The sequence below is a fragment of the Syngnathus floridae genome, chromosome 11 (genome assembly GCF_059516105.1).
Source record: "Syngnathus floridae isolate MCC-2025c chromosome 11, RoL_Sflo_1.0, whole genome shotgun sequence".
In the NCBI taxonomy this organism is placed as follows: domain Eukaryota; kingdom Metazoa; phylum Chordata; class Actinopteri; order Syngnathiformes; family Syngnathidae; genus Syngnathus; species Syngnathus floridae.
Window position 1 is genome coordinate 7,876,180 of NC_142423.1, and position 19,342 is coordinate 7,895,521.

General features: G+C 43.1%; 1 protein-coding gene across 2 annotated transcripts in view; it reads right to left on the minus strand.

Annotated features, from left to right (window-relative positions):
* The window catches only part of erc2 (ELKS/RAB6-interacting/CAST family member 2), a 25,673-nt gene extending 6,331 nt beyond the window's left edge, over positions 1 to 19,342 (minus strand). Inside the window, exons 1-14 of one of the 2 annotated variants that reach the window (XM_088390942.1) lie at positions 19,198 to 19,342; positions 14,311 to 15,137; positions 10,395 to 10,418; positions 8,738 to 9,172; positions 8,582 to 8,656; positions 6,356 to 6,511; positions 5,636 to 5,803; positions 4,723 to 4,890; positions 4,309 to 4,446; positions 4,084 to 4,224; positions 3,871 to 4,011; positions 3,571 to 3,606; positions 1,931 to 2,133; positions 892 to 1,014 (exon numbers count right to left, since the gene is read on the minus strand). In XM_088390942.1, coding sequence (XP_088247068.1) covers positions 892 to 1,014; positions 1,931 to 2,133; positions 3,571 to 3,606; positions 3,871 to 4,011; positions 4,084 to 4,224; positions 4,309 to 4,446; positions 4,723 to 4,890; positions 5,636 to 5,803; positions 6,356 to 6,511; positions 8,582 to 8,656; positions 8,738 to 9,172; positions 10,395 to 10,418; positions 14,311 to 14,991 — 2,489 coding nt within the window. In that variant the 5' untranslated portion in view covers positions 14,992 to 15,137; positions 19,198 to 19,342. Of the gene's footprint in view, positions 1 to 891; positions 1,015 to 1,930; positions 2,134 to 3,570; positions 3,607 to 3,870; positions 4,012 to 4,083; positions 4,225 to 4,308; positions 4,447 to 4,722; positions 4,891 to 5,635; positions 5,804 to 6,355; positions 6,512 to 8,581; positions 8,657 to 8,737; positions 9,173 to 10,394; positions 10,419 to 14,310; positions 15,138 to 16,403; positions 16,542 to 19,197 lie in introns of those variants that run through there. The other variant, XM_088390941.1, reaches the window with a different exon arrangement.

Below are 19,342 nucleotides of genomic sequence, written 5' to 3' on the forward strand. Positions count from 1 at the left end.
ACAGATGGGTGGCAGGAAATTAAAAGGAGCAGCGTGTCGAAACAAAAATAACATCACACGCGCGCAGACACGCACAGCACATTTATGAGGTGTGCTTGCGTGTAAAACATTAAAAACAGTAAGGCTAAAATGCTTGAAAGTTGTCGAAGGCGAAATCACACCAAGATGAACACAAATGCAAACAATAGACATCTTATTCTTTTGGTCTACAAAAAAAAAAATGGATTTAAATAATTACAAAATATTATTGTCTCGAACCTGGTGTGATTTGTTTATAACTCCATCTATTCTAATTATAGATGCAGACACAAGTCTGGACATGAGTGACACTATATGGATAAAAGTATTGGGACACCTGGCTATTGAACCAGGAAGAAGTGTGACAACTTTACAGGTCAGATAGTTTTCCAGAGGTGTTCCATGGGGTTAAAGGTCAAGTTCCTTTACGCCAATATCATCCAGTCACGTCTAAAATCCCCCAAAAATCCAGATTCAGACGGAATTAAAAGGTCATTGAATGAAATGAAGAGTGTCCCAAGACTTTTACACATTTATCAATGTAGGTCAAGGTTCGCAAATTAAATAATTTTCATAGTGGACCTTCCTCAAAATTCTTTTCTGGTTTCCAAATGCTACATGCAAAAAAAAAGAGCAAATAAACAAGCAGTGGCCAATTTATGATATGAATTAGATAGGAAACAAAGAAACAAACCCATTTCAAGCAATCAAAAATCAATACAAGGCAGCAAAGCAAGCACAAAAAAAAATCAAAGCAAACAATAATGCAGGGGATGTTTGCGTCATGTGACGATGAACGTCACTGACGCAAGCATCCTTCAATCGTTCCACCGACTGCACCGCCGAGCTTGAGTGCCTAGGCAGAGCACTCACTTTCCCAGGAAGTCCCACACCATGCCCCCTATCTGCTGGGGGGCGGCGGACACAGAGGGGAGCGGCTCAGAGGGGGCTCTGCCGCTAAGACGGGGGGTGGGCCGAGGGGCGGTGTGAGGGGGGCTGTGGAGGATTTGTGGCAATACAGCACGGCATTGCAAGGAAGATGAAATTGAAGAGGACAAATATTCAATGGGAGAGGTGGTCAAGAGTGGAAGGAAGAAAGGGAGATAGAAAAAGGAGCAGGGCAGAAAGGTGGGCAAAGAAGAACACCCAATTAATCAACAGGAAGTGATCATTGTCTCATCAATCATGATTAGCTCCACAGTGAAATGTGAACGGATGAATTTTGCAGAACAAAGCTGTTGACCGCAGCTGAACCTCCAAGGAAGATCCAGTCGGAACAATACACCCACAAGCCACTGAAATCGCAGTCTCAGAAAATGTGATGTTCCAAAAAAGCAAAACAATACACTGTTAAAAATGATTTGATATTTCCAAAGGCACGTTTTTCCTACAGGAAAGCAAAATATTAGCGACGAGGGTCCGACCATTTTCCAAATAATCAGAATTGGCCCAAGTTTCTCATGAAACAGTAAATGCTCCTCAGTGTTGGAATCACTCATTATGATTTCTTTGCCCCCTTTGTCCACTGTATGGCGCTAACATGACGAATATTTTTAAAAACTTTGGCACATCACTGTGCTACAAGTTCCTCGATATTACATTTACAGCAAATGACTCTGCTTCTCACCATCAACAAATATAGATGGAGAATTGTATAAAATGTTCTTGAAGGCACCAAACCAAACAACCAGGTCAAGTTTGTTAAGTTTCTCCTTTTGCTTGACTGCAGACACACCCAATTCTTGATGTGAAAGTTTCTTTAAAGTTTTGAGCCGATTTTATCCATTGTTGGCATAAATTATTTTGCAGGTCAGGTTGAAGAATGGATTTGATTGGAAGAGTGCAATGCAACTCTTCCAGCAACTCTTATCAACTCTCATGATAGATGATCATGTTCCTATGTCATTGTTACCTTTCCAACTCTGCAATCTTCTTATCTTTATCATTCTTCTCAGTCTCCACCTCCCGCAGAATGTCCAGGAGCCTCTCCACCTCCGTCTGAGCCTTGCTGGCTTCATCCTTATAGTAGCCCATCTCCTTCTCCAACAGCTTCACTCGGTCCATGTACTCCGGGTTCCCTCTCGAGCCCGATTGATGCTCCACCTCGTGGGCTTTCTGAATAACACATAATAAAACACACAAAGATGGACTCAATTAACTGGGCGATACAAAATTCCATATTATCTCATCTCCTTATCTCGTCCCTTCTGTTTGTCTGAAAGTAAGTTGCGGAGTAAATAACACGAGGGTGTCATTAGTGGTGCTGGCTCATTAAGTTGAATGGAGCAATAAACTAGCACAACTTAACGCCAATATGAGACTCCCAGTCATTTTGTGCGCGCACACACACACACACACACACACACACACACACACTGGAGTGGGTTTTGTGTAGCACACAAAGACAAAGAAAGCATCATGAGTCCTTCGAGTACACGTGAGGGGAACAGCCACACATCAACACAGATCATACACGACAACCGCTGCAGCAGCGAAGGCCGTCCGCGCTTAAGGCCGCAGCTAACCACCCCCGCGCAGTCGAGAAGCTTGGCAACACTGAAGTGACAACATGCAACAAAGTCCATTGATCGTGTCATGCAAAACCAGGAAAGCTACACAATCTTTGCGGCGGCCGCTTGAAACAACACTATGTTTTTGTTAAGCATGAGGAATCAACCAAGATACAGATACAAAAAGGCTGAGCAAATTTGAAAAGAAATATAAAATATTGAAAACTGTCAAAAAAAAGATGATAGAACTATTTTATGTTGCATTTTCCGTTCTTTTGTTTGCGTTGCCTCGAGAAGATACTATTATATTTCCTACTATCCTTATGCTGTACACATTTACACAGTGGATATAAAAAGTCTGCACACCCCTGTTCAAATGTCAGCTTTTTGTAATAGCAAATGTGACCATAATAAGCTAGTTTGAAATCAAAGCAACAATAACACTTCACCACATGCCCATCAGCGAAATTGCATCCATTCAATCATTTTCAAAAGTGCTAATAAAGGTCAAAGTTAGCTTAGGTGATTTCGGTCAAGGGTGCGCCCTCTGCCGGTTGCCAGCCAATTGGCAAATGAAGACAAACAACAATTCCCATTCACATTATTCATATCTTCGATGAACCAAAATCGCACATCTATACTCGGAAAAAAACCCACGAATGTTGAGAGCATGCCAACACCACACAGGATTAACAGAGCCTGGATTAAAAACCACTGAAATTGTGAGGCAGGCACACCCTAGTCGCCCACCGTGCCGGAAAAAAGATGGCGTCAATGCAAAAGTGAGCATAAATCATTTCACAGTATATTGAGTGAACTATTTGAAAATATAAACCAGATTCAGCACAGATGTGACAAGCACAAAGACTAGCTGCCCAATGTAAAAGCTCCTTCAGCGCCATGTACAGTGCAACCATCGACATGCATCTGGGTGTAAGCAGAGCCACGTGTGCTGAGATGAGCACCATGTGTCACATCCCAAAATCTTTGAGCGTCCTCATGCGTTCCGTGTGGTGGCTCAAACGAAAAGGGAGGAACTTACAGGATTGTTCACGTGACTGAAAAGCTGCTCAGCTTGCTATGTTGCAAGAGGAAGGGAGCAGGGGAGGGAGGGGGGGGAGTAGTCAGGGATGGGAGAGGACGTGTTAGGAGTCAGAGTGAGGCAGGAGACAACAGCAGCACTTTGTTCTACATGGTTACATCTGAACACGACGCAGACAAATGCAGAGGAGCGCACGAGGGGATAGCGGCGGGATGGAAGAGCTCATTAAAAGCCCTCAATTCTCCAAGATTACATAAGAAACTTTTGGCATCAGCCCAAAGGGAATATCATCACACCTACCTTCTGTAATTGCGTCTCCAACTTACTGCACTCTTCTTTTTTCTGCTCGATGGCGATCTCCAGGGATTTGAGCTTGGAATCCTTCTTGAGGCTGGAAGACGCCAGTGAAGATGCGTGTTCTTTGAGATCGATGAGGCTGGACTGAAAGGTGCACAGAGAGGAACGTTGAGCCGTAAAGACACGAGAGCAAACGCAAGGATCCGATTCGCCAACCTCTTTTTCAGTTAATTCTATCTGCAGGCTGTTGACTTTCTCCTTCAGATCTTTGTTCTCCTTCTTGTAGGCATCTACTTCCTCCAGACGTTCTCTATCTTCCCGCTCTCGCTGGTCCTTCAGACGCTCTATGATTCTCTCCTGATGACACAAAAAAAGAATCAGCAAACTTAATCATTTGGCATTTTGTGTTCTTGTGAAACCAGCAACCTCACAACGCTTTACCTTCTCTGACAGCGCCTCCTCCAGGGTGGCCAGGGCAGTGTCGGTGTTGGTGGAGTCGGTCTGCAGAGACTTGACCCGGTCCTTCAAGTTGCTTAGCTGTTTGTCTTTGTCCCGCAGTTGCTCCTGCAAGTTCTCAATCTGAAGGAGGAGGAGGAACAGAACATTAACACCAAATAGTGAGCAGGAGGTGCTAAATTTTAAAGTTAACACAGACCAAGAAACAAAGAATAACACAACAGAAGGAAACAATAGAGAAAGCATGAGCAGGTCAGGCTGAGAAACTGGAAGTATTTATAGCGCGCGCGCACACACACACATAGTATATATACGTATAAATATATATATATATATACATAATATTCTGTAACCTGGTGGCAAAGTCAAAGCATCATAATGAAAATATAAATAATATACCTTTTTCTGTAGCACATTGATTTTTCTTTCTTTGACCTCCAGCATGTCCTTCATGTCCCTGATTTCTCCAGCAAGGGTGCCTTTCTCTTCCGTCAAGTCCTGCAGTTGCTTGGTTTTCTTGTTGAGGAAGGACTCTTTCTCCTCCAAACGCAGACGTAGAGCATCCACCTGGAAAATGAAAGAGTTTTTCGTTTTGAAATATCAATGAATAAAACTAAAAATGGGCTCAGGCAAAGGGCATTTTTATTATTATTTTTTATTATTCAAATGGCAAGTTTTAGTGATATTAAAAAAATGAGACAAAGCCAAATAAATAATTAAAAAACTTGTACAACTCAATTGAATCTTCTAGAGGGGAAATAAAACAAAGCAAGTGAAATAATGTGATTGCAGGGCATTATTATTATTTTTTTTTATTATTGAAATGGCAAGTTTTAGTGATATTAAAAAAATGAGACAAAGCCAAATAAATAATTCAAAAACTTGTACAACTCAATTGAATCTTCTAGAGGGGAAATAAAACAAAGCAAGTGAAATAATGTGATTGCAGGGCATTTTTATTATTATTTTTTATTATTGAAATGGCAAGTTTTAGTGATATTAAAAAAATGAGACAAAGCCAAATAAATAATTAAAAAAACTTGTACAACTCAATTGAATTTTCTACAGGGGAAATAAAACAAAGCAAGTGAAATAATGTGATTGCACAAGTGTGCACACCCTCTTGTGATTTGCCTTCCAGTAGAAGCCTAAACCTTATGTGCTAAGTTAGTGGATTTTTTGTCAGACCTTTGTAGGGCCTGCTGACATTATTTGCCTCAGGCTCAAGGCAAGGCCATTTTATTTTGCTTAGTAAAGGTCATTTTGTTTGTTTTATCTTGTTGACCTACTGCCACAACAGTTTTCACGTTACCTCTGTTTGCAAGATGGCCGCCCGTTGCTCTTTGGCAGTGAGAGACTCTTTGAGCACTTCAATGTGCTGTTTGCAGTCCGAGTTCTGGTTGTTGAGGGTCTCCAACTTTGTCTGCAGAGCCAGCAGTTCCGACTCCTTCTTGGACAACTCCTGCTTGAGTTGGTCAATCTGCGCGCGCGCGCACACACGCACGCACGCACGCACACACACACACACACACACACACACACACACTGGAATCACAATGCTCAATCTCCTGAGTACAGCTCTGGCGCTATTTTCATCAACACAAGTTGCTATCATTAAAAATGCATTTGAGACTGACTCCCCCTCCCTGCATTCATCATGTATTATACATCATCCCTATTCATGATGGATGAAAAAAAAAGTCTAAAAATAGCATAACAAAACTGTGAACTGATCTGCGGCTGGTCCGCTAACACGAAGCAGCGAGTAAACAAAGAGTTAATGCTACAAGGAGACGGATGAGTCCCCCGGAGAGAGACGTATTAGTGTGATAAGGAGCAGAAGCTTCATATTAAAGAAGCTGAATAATATTTCTTATTTTTTGAGGGGGCTGATTAGTATTCCCATGCATGCAGTTCTTTTGAGAAAACAGCATTGATGAATTTACTGCCGACAAGACAGTTTGCTGATGGTGCTAAATGCTAAACGCGGCAGCCTCGCTCATCTGTATTCACCTCTTTGCATGACGCCTACCTTGGTCTTCATAAACTTGGAGTGGTTCTTGTAGACCTCCATCTGCTTGATCTCCTCCTCACGGTCCTCCGTGTTCAGCAAGCCGTTTGCCTTCAACATTTGGATTTCATCCTCCAGGTCGCGAATGTTGCGCTCCAGAGATGCAATTTTGGTGTCCTGTGCACAGACACGCAGACATGCTCACAAGTTTTCGGCAATAAATTAAAAGTCCACAAAAGCAGGTTGAAGAAGGTTTTAGCATGAGGATGACAAAAAAAAGAGAAAAATAGAGCAAGATCGTGACAACGAGAGGAAAACAGAAGTTCTCTGCATCTGTCACAGATCTGCAAAGCTCAGGCTGCTACAGCTCAGAGGACGAATCACCGTTGGGGGAAACGTTGCGCAAACATTCAGCACAAGCAGACGGGAGAGAATCGTGCGGCGGAATAAAAAAGAAAAGTAACACACTGCAGATTTTGCTGCTTGTAGATTCCGAGCTCAGGACTGCGACTGTGAGTGCACCTCAGCTTTTTGAATAAATAATACAACGTAGCATTAGCCAAGGTCCGTCGGTGCTCTCGCGTCGCTGCTCTTTTGGTCACTTCCTTTCATCCAAGTGGCTTGAACTTATGAACTTATCACTAAAACCATTGAGGAGGAACAGCTGCAATGAATCCTCACCGGAGCAAAGTGAAGACTCCCATGCACGTTACAGCTCACCTCAAGCCGACGTCCATCAACTAAGTCGTCGTACCTTCAAGAGCGAGCGATTTTATTCCGTCCACATGTCATGATCTTGGGGCATCCATTTGCTCGCTAAACGTTTTCTCCGTCTCTCTTTGGCTCGGTGCGCTTGCATGCTGGCCTCTCGCTGTCATAAACAACCACACCTGTTTCCATGGCAGCAGCAGCAGGCAGGCTACACGCTCTCAGCTCGGCGAGGGCGTGAGGGAGAAGGGGAGGGAGGATTATTGGCGCTTCCATCAGCATCACAGCAATGGAGAGGCAACGGGGGAGGTAAGAGGAGGGGAGCGGCGTGGGGTCTTCCTGCACACGAGAGCGAGAGGAGGCGGGTCTTCCCCGAGCTCGCCGCGCTAATCGACGAGGATATCAGAATTTGCGTACCACGTGACGGCCGCGCCATCCGAGGCGAAGGGGTGGGGCGGGGGTTCGGCCGTGTCTGCTCAGCGGTGATGTCATGATTTATTTTAAGGAAGTGATGTCAGGCCTCTGCAGTGAGGCTGCTGGCGTCTTTGGAGATTCAGTCGCTGCGTGGCCTGAATTTCTCCGCTTGTCAGATCCAGTCTCCGGATCGGAGCAGATCTATTTGCTGGTTTGGAGCACAGCTCACATACTTATCTGATGTAGCTACACTGTATTCCAATCATAGATTTATGTCGAGTATAATAAAATGTGCACAATTTGTGGGCGTGGTCTCTGAGGAGGTCACTTGGATGATGATGGGGTGGGGTGGGGGGGAGGGGCTCATAGCAGTTCCTAACCAGATTCATGAGAAAACTGCTATTTTCAATATGAACAAAACACAAACATGCATGCAATATGTATGTTTTTAAAAGATTTCACTTTTGAGCATATATTTTTCAATGCATGCATAAAACATCAGTTACCCTAACCCAGCAACAACAAGGCTTTGAAGCATACCACAAAATAACCACATAATATTTTTTTCCCAAGGCCTATCTTAAAATATAAAACTGCTGAACAAGAAATAAACTTTTTTACTTTTTAGATTTAAACCGATGCGTGCATGTTTTTGGAATATGGGCTGGAGGGGGCAGAGAACATGCAAAATTCGCTTCTCTTTTCATATAAATCCAAAAATCCAAAATGTTACATTCAACTCAAATTCTTGTTGTTTCCAAACATGCATATCGTGTGATTTTGTGAACAAAACAAATTGTACTTTCTTTACAAATTGCTCATCTGCAGTAATTACTTTCCTTTAGTTGTTGTTTATGAGTGCACACTTGTGCAAGCATGAAATTTGAAAGGTGTTATTGAATTTTGATGTTGACACAGCTTGCTTTGGAGCAGCCGTATGCACGCTGACACACACGCACGTAAACACACGCGCTTGTTTATCACACAATTCTCGTGAACTCTGCCAGTGTGTTGACTCAGCAAAGTATCACAAGAACAACAATTGATTTTCATAAAAACACATCAGTGTGAGCCTACACTTGGACAGTAAGCAGATGAGTAAGCAAGGCTGGAAGTCGTACTTACTTTCATCTCTATGATGGTTTGCAGGGCCTTGGTTTTGCTCGGATCCTGGTGCAGCTGATTTCTTCGGTGCAGCTCCTTAGAGAAGGAAACAAGATTTTTTTTTTTAGCAAGAAATAGGACACACTACTTGATCTGATGAATTCAGCGACAGCATACCTCTCGCAGATGAATGTTTTCCTTCTCCTTCTGGTCCAGAATGACCTCCAGGTGTCCCAGCTGAGCCTCAGCCTCAGCAATGCGCCTGTTCCTCTCCTGCTCCTCCTCGTCAGACACCCTGCCGGGCCCCGAGGGCAGCCCTTTACTCTGCAGCATCTCCAGCAGCTTCTTTATGGACTCGTCTCTGGCTCCCAGCGTCTGCTTCTGCGTCTCGATCCTCAGTTCCATCTCCTCCAGGGTTTTCCTCAGCAGGAAGAGTTCCTTGGCCTGCCGGTCGTGCTCGGCCTGCAGCCGGCGGAAGTTCTCCTCGGTCAGCTCGATGGTGGTGAAGTGCTCGGCGCCGGAGCGGTTGCCACTCTCCTGCTGCAGCAAGTGGTTGAGGTCGCGTTGTGTGCGCAGCTCGTCCTGGAGAGCCTGGATGGTCATCTGGAGATGCTGATGAGGTTCAGACACACACAGGCTCACATGTTGGAAGGAGGACAAGTGTTTACAACAGACGGGAGGGTGACAAACACTTCTGAAATGTTGGAGAGAATGCTTTTAAAGTGGAGCAACCGTGGATGGACAAACATGAGGAGCAGCTCTTACCTTCTTGACAAACTAACAGTGTTATCAAAGACCTCAACTTAGAAAGTCAAGTGACACCAGACTGATCAACAGGAGAGCTCCAAAAGCATGGATACAGAATCCCATTAAATCCATATTCTATTTCATATCTATTTGCCCTGACAGAATAAAAAATAGAAAACATAAAAATATTGCATTGAGCAATTCGACTCATTTTACTTAGAGTCACAAATAAAAACTCGAAACAGCAAGATTTAAGATTTGGCAGAATACTGCACCTATTCAATAATGTCATAATAATATTAATATTTATTCAATGATATTGCTTACAATAGGATCCGGGGTGTAGAATTGCACTGCACCATATAAAGCATTTAGTCCATGTACATTTTAATGAGCAAGATCTGTATGTCCAAAAACTTTAAATACACCCGTGCCATCAGTTTGAATTACTAACACTAAACTTCATTATCAAAAAGTTCAGTGTACAATATTGAATTTCTCAAACTGAAAATCGTTTTCCAGGTCATCTTAAAATTCAGAGTTAAGATTTTCAATGTGGTAAATTATTATTTTTTTTAAATGTTTCAAAACAGTACCTTGCCACCAGACTTAAAGGTCTAAAGTCAAGGATCATGTCCGTTAGCATCCTCTACTGGTGAAAGGTAAACAACTGTGGAAAATCCAATACTGTACACAGAATTTTTTCGATGTTAAAACCAAACAAAAAAACGAAAGCAGTATTAGAAATTATATGGTTTAAAAAAATGTTAGTAAAAATAGTTCTAATAAATACTCCGACGACACAAATACACCGACGCAGTAATCGGGCCTTTTCGGTTGTGGTGCTACACGGGGAAAGACACATTTGGAGTGAAAGAAACAACTTCACACCATCGATAGGAGTATATTTGGGGCAGCATGACTCAAATGCTATCGGTGTCCATCAAGGGAATCATTTTAATTTCTTCTTGGTGCTCACATTAGGAGAAAAGGTGAAAAGGGATTGCCAGGTTGCTGCAAGTACACATCACACTGAAGGTGACTCTATGTTGTGCACGCCACGTTTGGTGCAAACATAGGGACAAACCTTTGTTCTCCTGGCATCCAGCAGCTGCACAGCATGGGCAGAATGAACAGAAAAAAAAAACACAAATGTATGGTAAAACAGTCAGTGTAAGAGCGTGACGTAACAGAGACGGATGAGCAACATAAACCTGACCCATCTGAGGAAAACAAGCCACTTGGCAGCCACTCCACATTTTTAATCACAAGATTCCTTCTGATAAAATAAGAATCTGTTGACCTTTCTGGAGAGAGTTGAGAGTCACAAATAATATTCTGAAAAATTATTGCAGCACATTTAATATGTGAATAAGCGGAAGTGAATTAGATGACGAGACAAGCCGTCACAGTCGCTAAGTTGTGTTTAGGTTGCCGCTTTGGCCTGAAATGTATTTCATGGCGTTTGTGTCAACTTCCCGTCATCTGTGTCCATGTCGGTTTAGGCCAGGTTAGCTCTGCTGTTGTGTCAAATGATCGTCTTTGTTGCCCTCATCAGCTCTTCTATTTAGATACGCACGTCTTCTTATGTCAGTGGACTTTGTCAGGCTTATTTAAGAAGATTGTAAATTATTCTCATCAGGCATCTCATTAGGTATGTCTGACCTGTGCAAGATGTTCTTTCTTCTTTAAACAATAAATGTTTTGTTAAATCAGAAGATCACAGTAAATTGCAATTGTGAAGGCAGACATTTTTAATCGTTTTTTTTTTTATTGCATCCTTAAAAAATCCTCTGAATGTATACTAAACGTTTAACCCAATACATACTTTTTGAAAATCCATATCTTGTGTGTACCCTCTGTATTCACTCCAACACAATACTGGTAGTGACCACTAGGCGACAGTGTTTCTTTTGGAATAAAACATAAAGGCTGCTCCTGAGTGAGAAGCTGCAGCCACGTACCACGATTGTGGCCAGACTCCAAGCGTGAGTCATGACCACAATCCATCCACTGCTGTCATAGCCTCCATTTCATGTCATTTCCCATGTAGTCTTTGACATCATGACGATTTTAAAACGTTTCAATAAGGAATGATAATGCAAATTATATTCCAATTTTGATTGGTTAATCAATCATGACAAAACAGTGATAAATCTCCCCTCTCAGCAAGTCAGTCCAGTATCTTGGCTTCCTCTTCATCTCATGTTCTATTCTGATCAATAACCTTCCGTCTTGGAGCTAAAGTGCTTAGTGCAGTCAATGAGGCCATTTGCATAATTCCACTGTGGTTGAGAAAGACTGACCCACCCATCAATTACAAGAGTGTACCACTTCCTGTGTCAGGCAAGACTCCTCCGATATTGTCGTGGTCGTGAGAAAAAAAAAGCCTCGCCTTTTTGCTTGTGTGCTAGGTTTTCTCTTTTTTAATGCCACCTCAGTCGGTAACACCTTGTAAGCCCGTCTTGCCTACACAAACATAGAGAAACATATTGTTGGAGGACCTGACATGATTCTGCTCACCGACAAATTTTGATTCATGTTTGTCAGAAGGTGCCATTGGTGTACGCTGGGAATTTATTGTAGGGTTGAATTGGACAGGTGGCCTCACAATGTGGTACAAAGAGGTCCACACTGAGTCGGTTACCCAGGTGGCCCTAACAAACATGAAGCGTTTACGTGTTAGTAAGCGTGGGCGAGTGCATCGCTCATGCGGAGCCAAACTGTTGAGTCACAGCTCACTAAATTCATTTAAATCAAATAAATGAAATCTGGGACGTAATTATTTTGAAGTTCCAATTTATCATATACTATTTATCATCTCGGTCCGGTTTTGGGGACATATCCTGTTTTTTATTTGACTTGATATGACCTAACTCCAATCTTCAAACAAATAAACACAAGTTATTATATTAATACAGAATCTTAAAATGTATAATACCATATTGAAGACAGCGCGTAATTTAAAACTGGGTTCCAAAAAGATGGAACAGGTCTAATGATGAATTCTACTCTTTTAATTTCTTAGCCTGAAGAACACACGACACACAAACATGTTGTGTGTCGCGACGTATGAAGCTCAGCCTCCATTTTGGGCCGCATGTTGATAAGGGCTGGCTGGCTGGCTGTGTGAGCGTCACTGCTCGTCGTGACTCAGTCAGACGGAACCGGCTCCAGCTCACATCTTAGCTGCCAGCAGATTGTGTCCAGCTTCAGCGGCTCAGGAAAATGTGCTGAAGTCAAACAGTCGTGTGTTGTTGCAGCCGCCTGAACGACTCGAAGACAATTGTGCTGTTTGGACGTGGTAAACACGGGCCCTTATTCCCTCGTCTTATTAAGCAGATGGATGATATTTGCTCGAGCTCGCAAACGCCCGAAGCACCTGCTGTGAGAGATGTGGCGTAACGCATACAGCGCTGTGCGAGATTTTATGACACCACTGACTTTCTTGTTTTAATTACCTTCTTCCAATAAATCAGTAAATCAGCAAATTGGAACATGGTAGTAACTAAATTAATTAGGTTTCTGTTTTCCTCAGTGGAATTGAATTGAGTCATATAAGTTGAATAGAGGCAGCTTTACATTTTAAAATTTCCTGATAGAAGATGTGAAATCAGATTTACAATGGTCATTATTGTTTAAGTCACAAGTATCAAACGCAAGGCCCGGGGGCCAGATACGGCCTGACACCTCATTTTATGTGGCCCGCCAAGACAAATTGTGCATCAACTACAAATTGTCTTCACTTGAAAAAAATAGAGATATTGCTAGCAATCTTTTTAAAATATTTGAACCATTTTTACTAGTCTCTGATTTCAAAACTAGTTATTCATCAGTTTGTTGTGTCGTCTATACCGTGTATAAGATAACGTAGTCATATTGGCGACTGAGTTTGACACCTCTGGTTAAAGTCATTCTGTCGGCAAGGTCTGGCCACACATTTTAAAAAGCCCAGAAATCAAGATAAAAAAGAGCAATTATGGCAGCCAGCTACATCTGCCTGTGAACATAATTGAGTGCAGCATTTGAGATAACACAGAGAGCGAGAAATGGTCTGAATCTAGCAGGAAGTCCAAAATGCGCACCTTTTTATATTCTACTGGATGAAATACATGCAACCAAGTTATACATATCTAAAATGATCCACACTGAGCGCTTAATGGACTTGAACAATGGTAAACGTGCACAAGGAACGTCCCTGTAGCTTTTGTCGAGGGATCTGCAGCAGGTGAAACCATCAAAGCGTGAGCGAGAATAAAAGCCGCCGTCTCTTTAAAACTCAGAGACGTCGACGAGGCTGAAGCAACAGACGTTTTGGTTTGAAAGTCAACGTTGCATCCACCCAATCCTCTGCGTCTGCTGCTTTGGGTGATCGTAAAATGGACAAGAGCAATAAAGGTAACACCGTTTATTTGCCTTGAGCATGTAGTTGCCTCATGCCACACTCTGGAACACATTGGATTATTCCAAAAAGCAAAATGCCAACCTAGCTTCTACGCTTCTTCTGGCTACATTTTATTAGCAATTTGCATAATGAGATGAAGATGACAAGCTAGAAAATGAGCATGACTCAAGGCGGACTGGAAATTGGAAGCTACATTATGTTCAGTCGGTAATGACTTTACTTTTTTTAGAAACAAGTATATAAGCAAATAAAAGACATCTGCGCTTTGGGCGATTTTATGCATTTAGTAAAAGAAGAACTTTTTGCGGCGGAGGCGGACAGATGATCAGAGGAATTAAAAGACGGGAAGCTGAGCGAGGTGCCCACTCTTGTCAGAAGTTGACTTAACTGGGCTGTGTCTACAATCCCACACACTGAGGATAGCCAATTGCACTTTAATAAATATATTCTGCATTAACAAGGAATTAATGTTGCTAAATGAGTAACTCTTCCCAGAAAGGTCTTGAAAACATAGAACGTGATAAAACCTTGAAGGACAAAAGACCACCACGGATCTCTCGCTGCAGTGAATAATGAAAGCCGGGCAACCGGGTCTTACCTGGTTCTCCTCATGAGTGACTCTCATCTGCTCCTTCAGGATAGACGTGCGCGCCGCCTCCTCCTTCCTCATGATGCGCTCCTTCTTCAGCTCCGGGCTCCAGAAGCTCTTGATGCTGTTGGTGGACGAGCCCAGCTTACTGTCCTTCAGGTCCAGCTCCCTGCGCAGCATCTCGTTCTCCCTCTGCATATCCCTGAACTGGGCCTGCATCTCCAGCAGTTCCCCCCCACTGCTCCGCACCGCCTGCCTCAGCAGGGCGGAGGGCACCCCCTGGTGGTGGTGGTGGTGGTGGGCGTGCAGCATGGAGATGGAGCCCAGGTCACTGTAAGACAGAAGGTCAGCATGGGGCAGTCCCACTGAAGCGATGTTGGGACTACTGCCCATGGCTGTGACGCGGCCCCCGTACATGGCCCGGCTGGTGGCCCGACCCAGAGTGGTGGTGCCTTTGGGGTACGTGGCCGTGGAGCCCACGCCCTCGTGGTCGCTCAGGTACATGGGCCCCGAAGTGGCGTAGGCAGCGTTGAGAGACTGAATGTTCTCCATGGAGAGCGTCTTGCCCCCCGCGCCGCTCCCGCCCCCGCTGTTGGCCCTCCGATGGCCCAGTCTGGGGGACCGAGGCAGGCGCGGGGAGCGTGCGGGGCTGCTCTCTAAGTGACCTACAGCTCTGGCACTGCCGTACATGTCCCGTGAGTCGGCCGCGCGGCCACCAGGGGGGTCCTTAACGGGGGCACACTGCGATGATACTGCACAGGTTCGCTGAACCGCACATGGGTGGCTTTCTTGGGAGGTGGAGCACGTCAAACTCGGAGGGAACAACTGCAAGGCGCCTGGAAAAGGAGCAAAAAAAAAACATGTTGGATTTGTCAGGTGATGAGTCACATTTTTTAAAAGTGAATGCATAAGATGAAGAAGAAAATGCCTGACACATTTTAATAGAATAGAAAAGCTGCATCAAACAGTTTGCCTTTGCAGGGATCATCACTTTGATTAAATTGCACTGATGGGAACAGTTTCATTATATTTTCAGCCATAAAATTTCTATTTTATAAGGAATAGCTGTAATAATTTACAAATATTGCCCTCCTTCCATGTAAATGAAAAATCTTAAACAAAACCTCTTAGTGAGGTGATGCGGTGCAGTTGTACAAAAGTGCACATTACAGCTACAATAAAGATTGTTAATACAATGCTTTTCTAAAAACATCCAACTAATTTTATGTGTAATGGCACTAGATCTCATTAGCTTGTGCAGGTGTGCACACTGAAGCGGCCGCTGACTGTATACAAGGCAAAAATCCACTTAAGGCTCCTAATACAGTCCGAAGAGCTTTACGAGCACAAAATTAATAGACGAATCAAAGCCCTGGATGCACTAATTTCTTATCACACAACAGGCTGCGGCTATCTAAGCAATTAATAAATGCAAGACATGTTTGTTTTGTCATCTGCAATGTGTGCAGTTGGGTTTCAGGAGACTTGCTGAAACTATGGCGGAATATCCACCTAAGAAAATAACTGGGCCGAAGACTGGTAGTGCAAAGGAGCCTCAGGCAGCTGAGAGGATTCAGAAGCGACATGCAAAAAAAAAAACCCCAAAAAAACGGGTATATTCATACTTTATCGTTTTAATTTTAAGACGACCAACTTTTTAAAAAAGCAAGCCAAAACTAATCATTTCTCCAAAATGTTCACATTTAAAACTTCTCACATCTCATGCAGCAAAGGCATCTATAGTTTCATCATGTGAAATATGTCCCGTTTGATGCTCATAATTGCTCTAAGGCGCTCTTATGACATTGTCGACCTCAAACCATTTTTAATCAACTTAAAATTGGAAAAGCTTCTCTGCAGATGCTACAGTCACAAGAGTAGTGACCCCGGGAATTCTCAGTTCCAACCAAATGTTTGAAAGGATTATGAACATATCGTGATATTCTAAACTTCACCTTCCACGTTATCTATCTTAAATTTATTTCATGCATGCGTATTGCATAAGGAGATGGCGGTAGCTGCATTTACCTGACCTTTGCCAAATGTCCAAATAAAAAAAATCAACAAGCACGCAATATTATATTCTTTAGCGCTCGACATACCTCTACTTTGCGCTCGTTTTCCTCCTTTTCCTTTCTGCGTTTTCTGAAAGCAGCCCCTTACAATTTGGACTGGCTTTTCGTCATAAAAACGCATTGACAATGTCAATAATAGCACAACGACGTTTTGTGTGCAATACAACTACCCATGATGCCACACTCATCTTGCAATGTAAACAAAAGAGCAGCCTACTTGATCAGGTGAGGTGGAGGTGAGGAGAGCGCCAGGAGGACATCCAAACAGAGTTTTGCAAATATACATAAATATCTTTAAATTTCACATTTTTTCTTATTTAGGAGAAAATTCAATGCATATCAAATGTAGATGAAAAGCGTTTTTTTTTTTTAAACAGCAATTTGGTATCCTTTCCACCAGATGGCGCCCTAGGCGATCGCCTCGCTTGCCTGTGCTCCCTGCGATAACGTTCAGGGCACCATTTTGCAAAAAAAATTCTAAATTTTACAGATAAGTGCAAGTTGGGGGATCTGCCAGAAGGAGGGCTGCAAAACTGTGGGAGTGGTCACAGCCAACTTCAGAATGCAAACATGCACAGTGAGCCTTGCACTAGCTAAATCAGCGTTTGCGCTATGGAACAGGTGTCTACGGTAAATAAAGCCATTCCATTAAAGAACAACGGAATAGATGTGGCTTGCGTCAGCTCGTTATCTTTGCTGATGCTTTCCTACGATCGCTAGCGAGTGAAGTGAGGCTACATTCAAATCTTGCTAGCAGTTTTAACACTGCAAATATTATCCATCTCCTTGACTACTCATAATCGGTATTGGCCCTAAAAAACACATATTGGATTATCACTAATACTTCACCGAGTGGTGATGAATCCACGAGATACACATCACAAAAATGGACTCAAGCATCCATACTTTCTCTCTGGTGGCACTTACTGCTCAGGCCCAGTTTCCATGGTGATGACGTGTAGGCTAACAGAGATTAAGCACCTCTGTCGCCGGACGTCGTTTACCAAATCTGACGGACGGGGCAAAAGACGACGTGATGAAAGCCTTTTAATTCATGCTTGTCCTTGATTTGTTGCCGGGGTTTTTTGGAGGGCTGATAAGTTAACATCAGATCTCCACCAAGCAAGACATTTGCAAGGTCATTTTTGAGGCCAGGAGGTCAGAGAGGACACTCCTTTCTCCAAAACTGAGCTAGACAATCCAAATTTCTCCATCGTAAAATTCTTCCGCGCATGCAGTGGAGTCCTGCTGAGATGCAGCTGGTAAATTAAATTCCAATTTAACACACTTGGGCCTACACAACAAGCTGCGCTTATCTTCACTGGTCAGCTTTCAACAGCTCAAGACAAATTGGCTGTGCAGACAAAACTGTCCCCACCTTGAATGAACTACAAATTCCTAGCCAGAAATAAAAAATGAAGCTCATAATGTGCCTTGTCTTTAAGTGTCATTGAAATAAAATGGTTAACAGTGTCCCTATTAAAATTCATTACTTTGTTTTCATAACACTAATGCACAAACTGTAGGTGAATAAGAAAACCGCGGTTTATGTGAATGATTTTTTTTTTACATCATAATTCAACGTTCAGTTAGCCAAATGAAGTTCCAACACAGAAACATTTGAACAAAAGTAGAGCTTAGGCTTGCAAGCAGACAGCTAATGACGCTTTGTTGAATGGTGCTGCAAAACCAAACAACTACTGTATAAGTCAAGTCATATGTATTTAGATTGATCTTAATCAGATAATTGTGTCAAAGAATATTTCAAAGGAAAATTAGCATGGAACCGCAAATTAAAAAAAAATATTTACCCAATTCACAAAACAAATTGGCATGGGTATAATCAACACCTTATGATTCATGTGTTTTTTTGATAAATCTCAATTGGACCAAATAAAGGTTGGCTAAAATAATGATTCAACAATAGATCAAGCTAGGGCCACATGCAGAAATCATCTCTGGCAATTTATTGAGCATTGTAGCGAAGAGGACACGGATGACATACTAAAACATTTCACTGCTGAGTGTCTGCAAGGACTTTTTGCATAAAGGTGGGCACCATTCTGACATTTTGCCACATCGCCGGTGTTCAAATGAAACAGCAGCAACGAGGGAGGGGAGACAAGTGGTCGAAAGGAGACAATGGCGCGCTCCATTTGAGGTCAGAGTCTCAAGCAGACAAAGAAGGACAGTTTTCTAAAATTAGCCCTCAATGTGGGTTGATAAGAATCACTTCACACGAGAAGTAGCGCCAATCCCTTGGAGTGTGCTGCAACATCAAGCCTCCTCATCATGTATTCTACTACTGAGCCTCAAACGCCCCAAATGGATCCCATTCACCCCCTCCCACCTTACTTTCTTTTAAAATATGAGAATCAAAGGGATGGAATTGAATGAATAATGTCATGTTAAATATCTCGCACTAACACCACAGATAAAAATATGTGAATGTTGCACCAAGTGAATTGCATGTGATGCAGCAGAAGGAGCACGAACCCACTGACAGCTCAGTGGGCCTCCATGTTTGATGGTCCCGGCGTGGTGCGCGTCGAGCCCCTGAACGCACCACCTTGACATGAGACATGCACCAAATGAAACCTTTCTTTGAAAAAAAAAAAAAAACACCATCGCTGCTCTATTCATTGAACACGGCGTTGGGACGCAAATCGTCCGCTATCTAGTGATCAATGGCCGGCTGGGTCCGAGCTAGTGTCCCTTCAACCCGCACACGAGAAGATCAAAAAAATGATACTTCACGGACCGTGCGAGTGATTTCAAGAGAAACGATTAGGGTGGAATTAACGTGCAGAAAGACACTCACCTCCTTCGATGTCAATTCCTCTCTTGTGCTGCTACACGGACGGCATCCCGTCGCCTCCATTCAGCCGAGCAGCCTCCCTCAGCATCCTGCTCTGTCATTGGTCCTCCTCTGCACGCCAGCATCATCAGCGTCACTACTGCAAGTG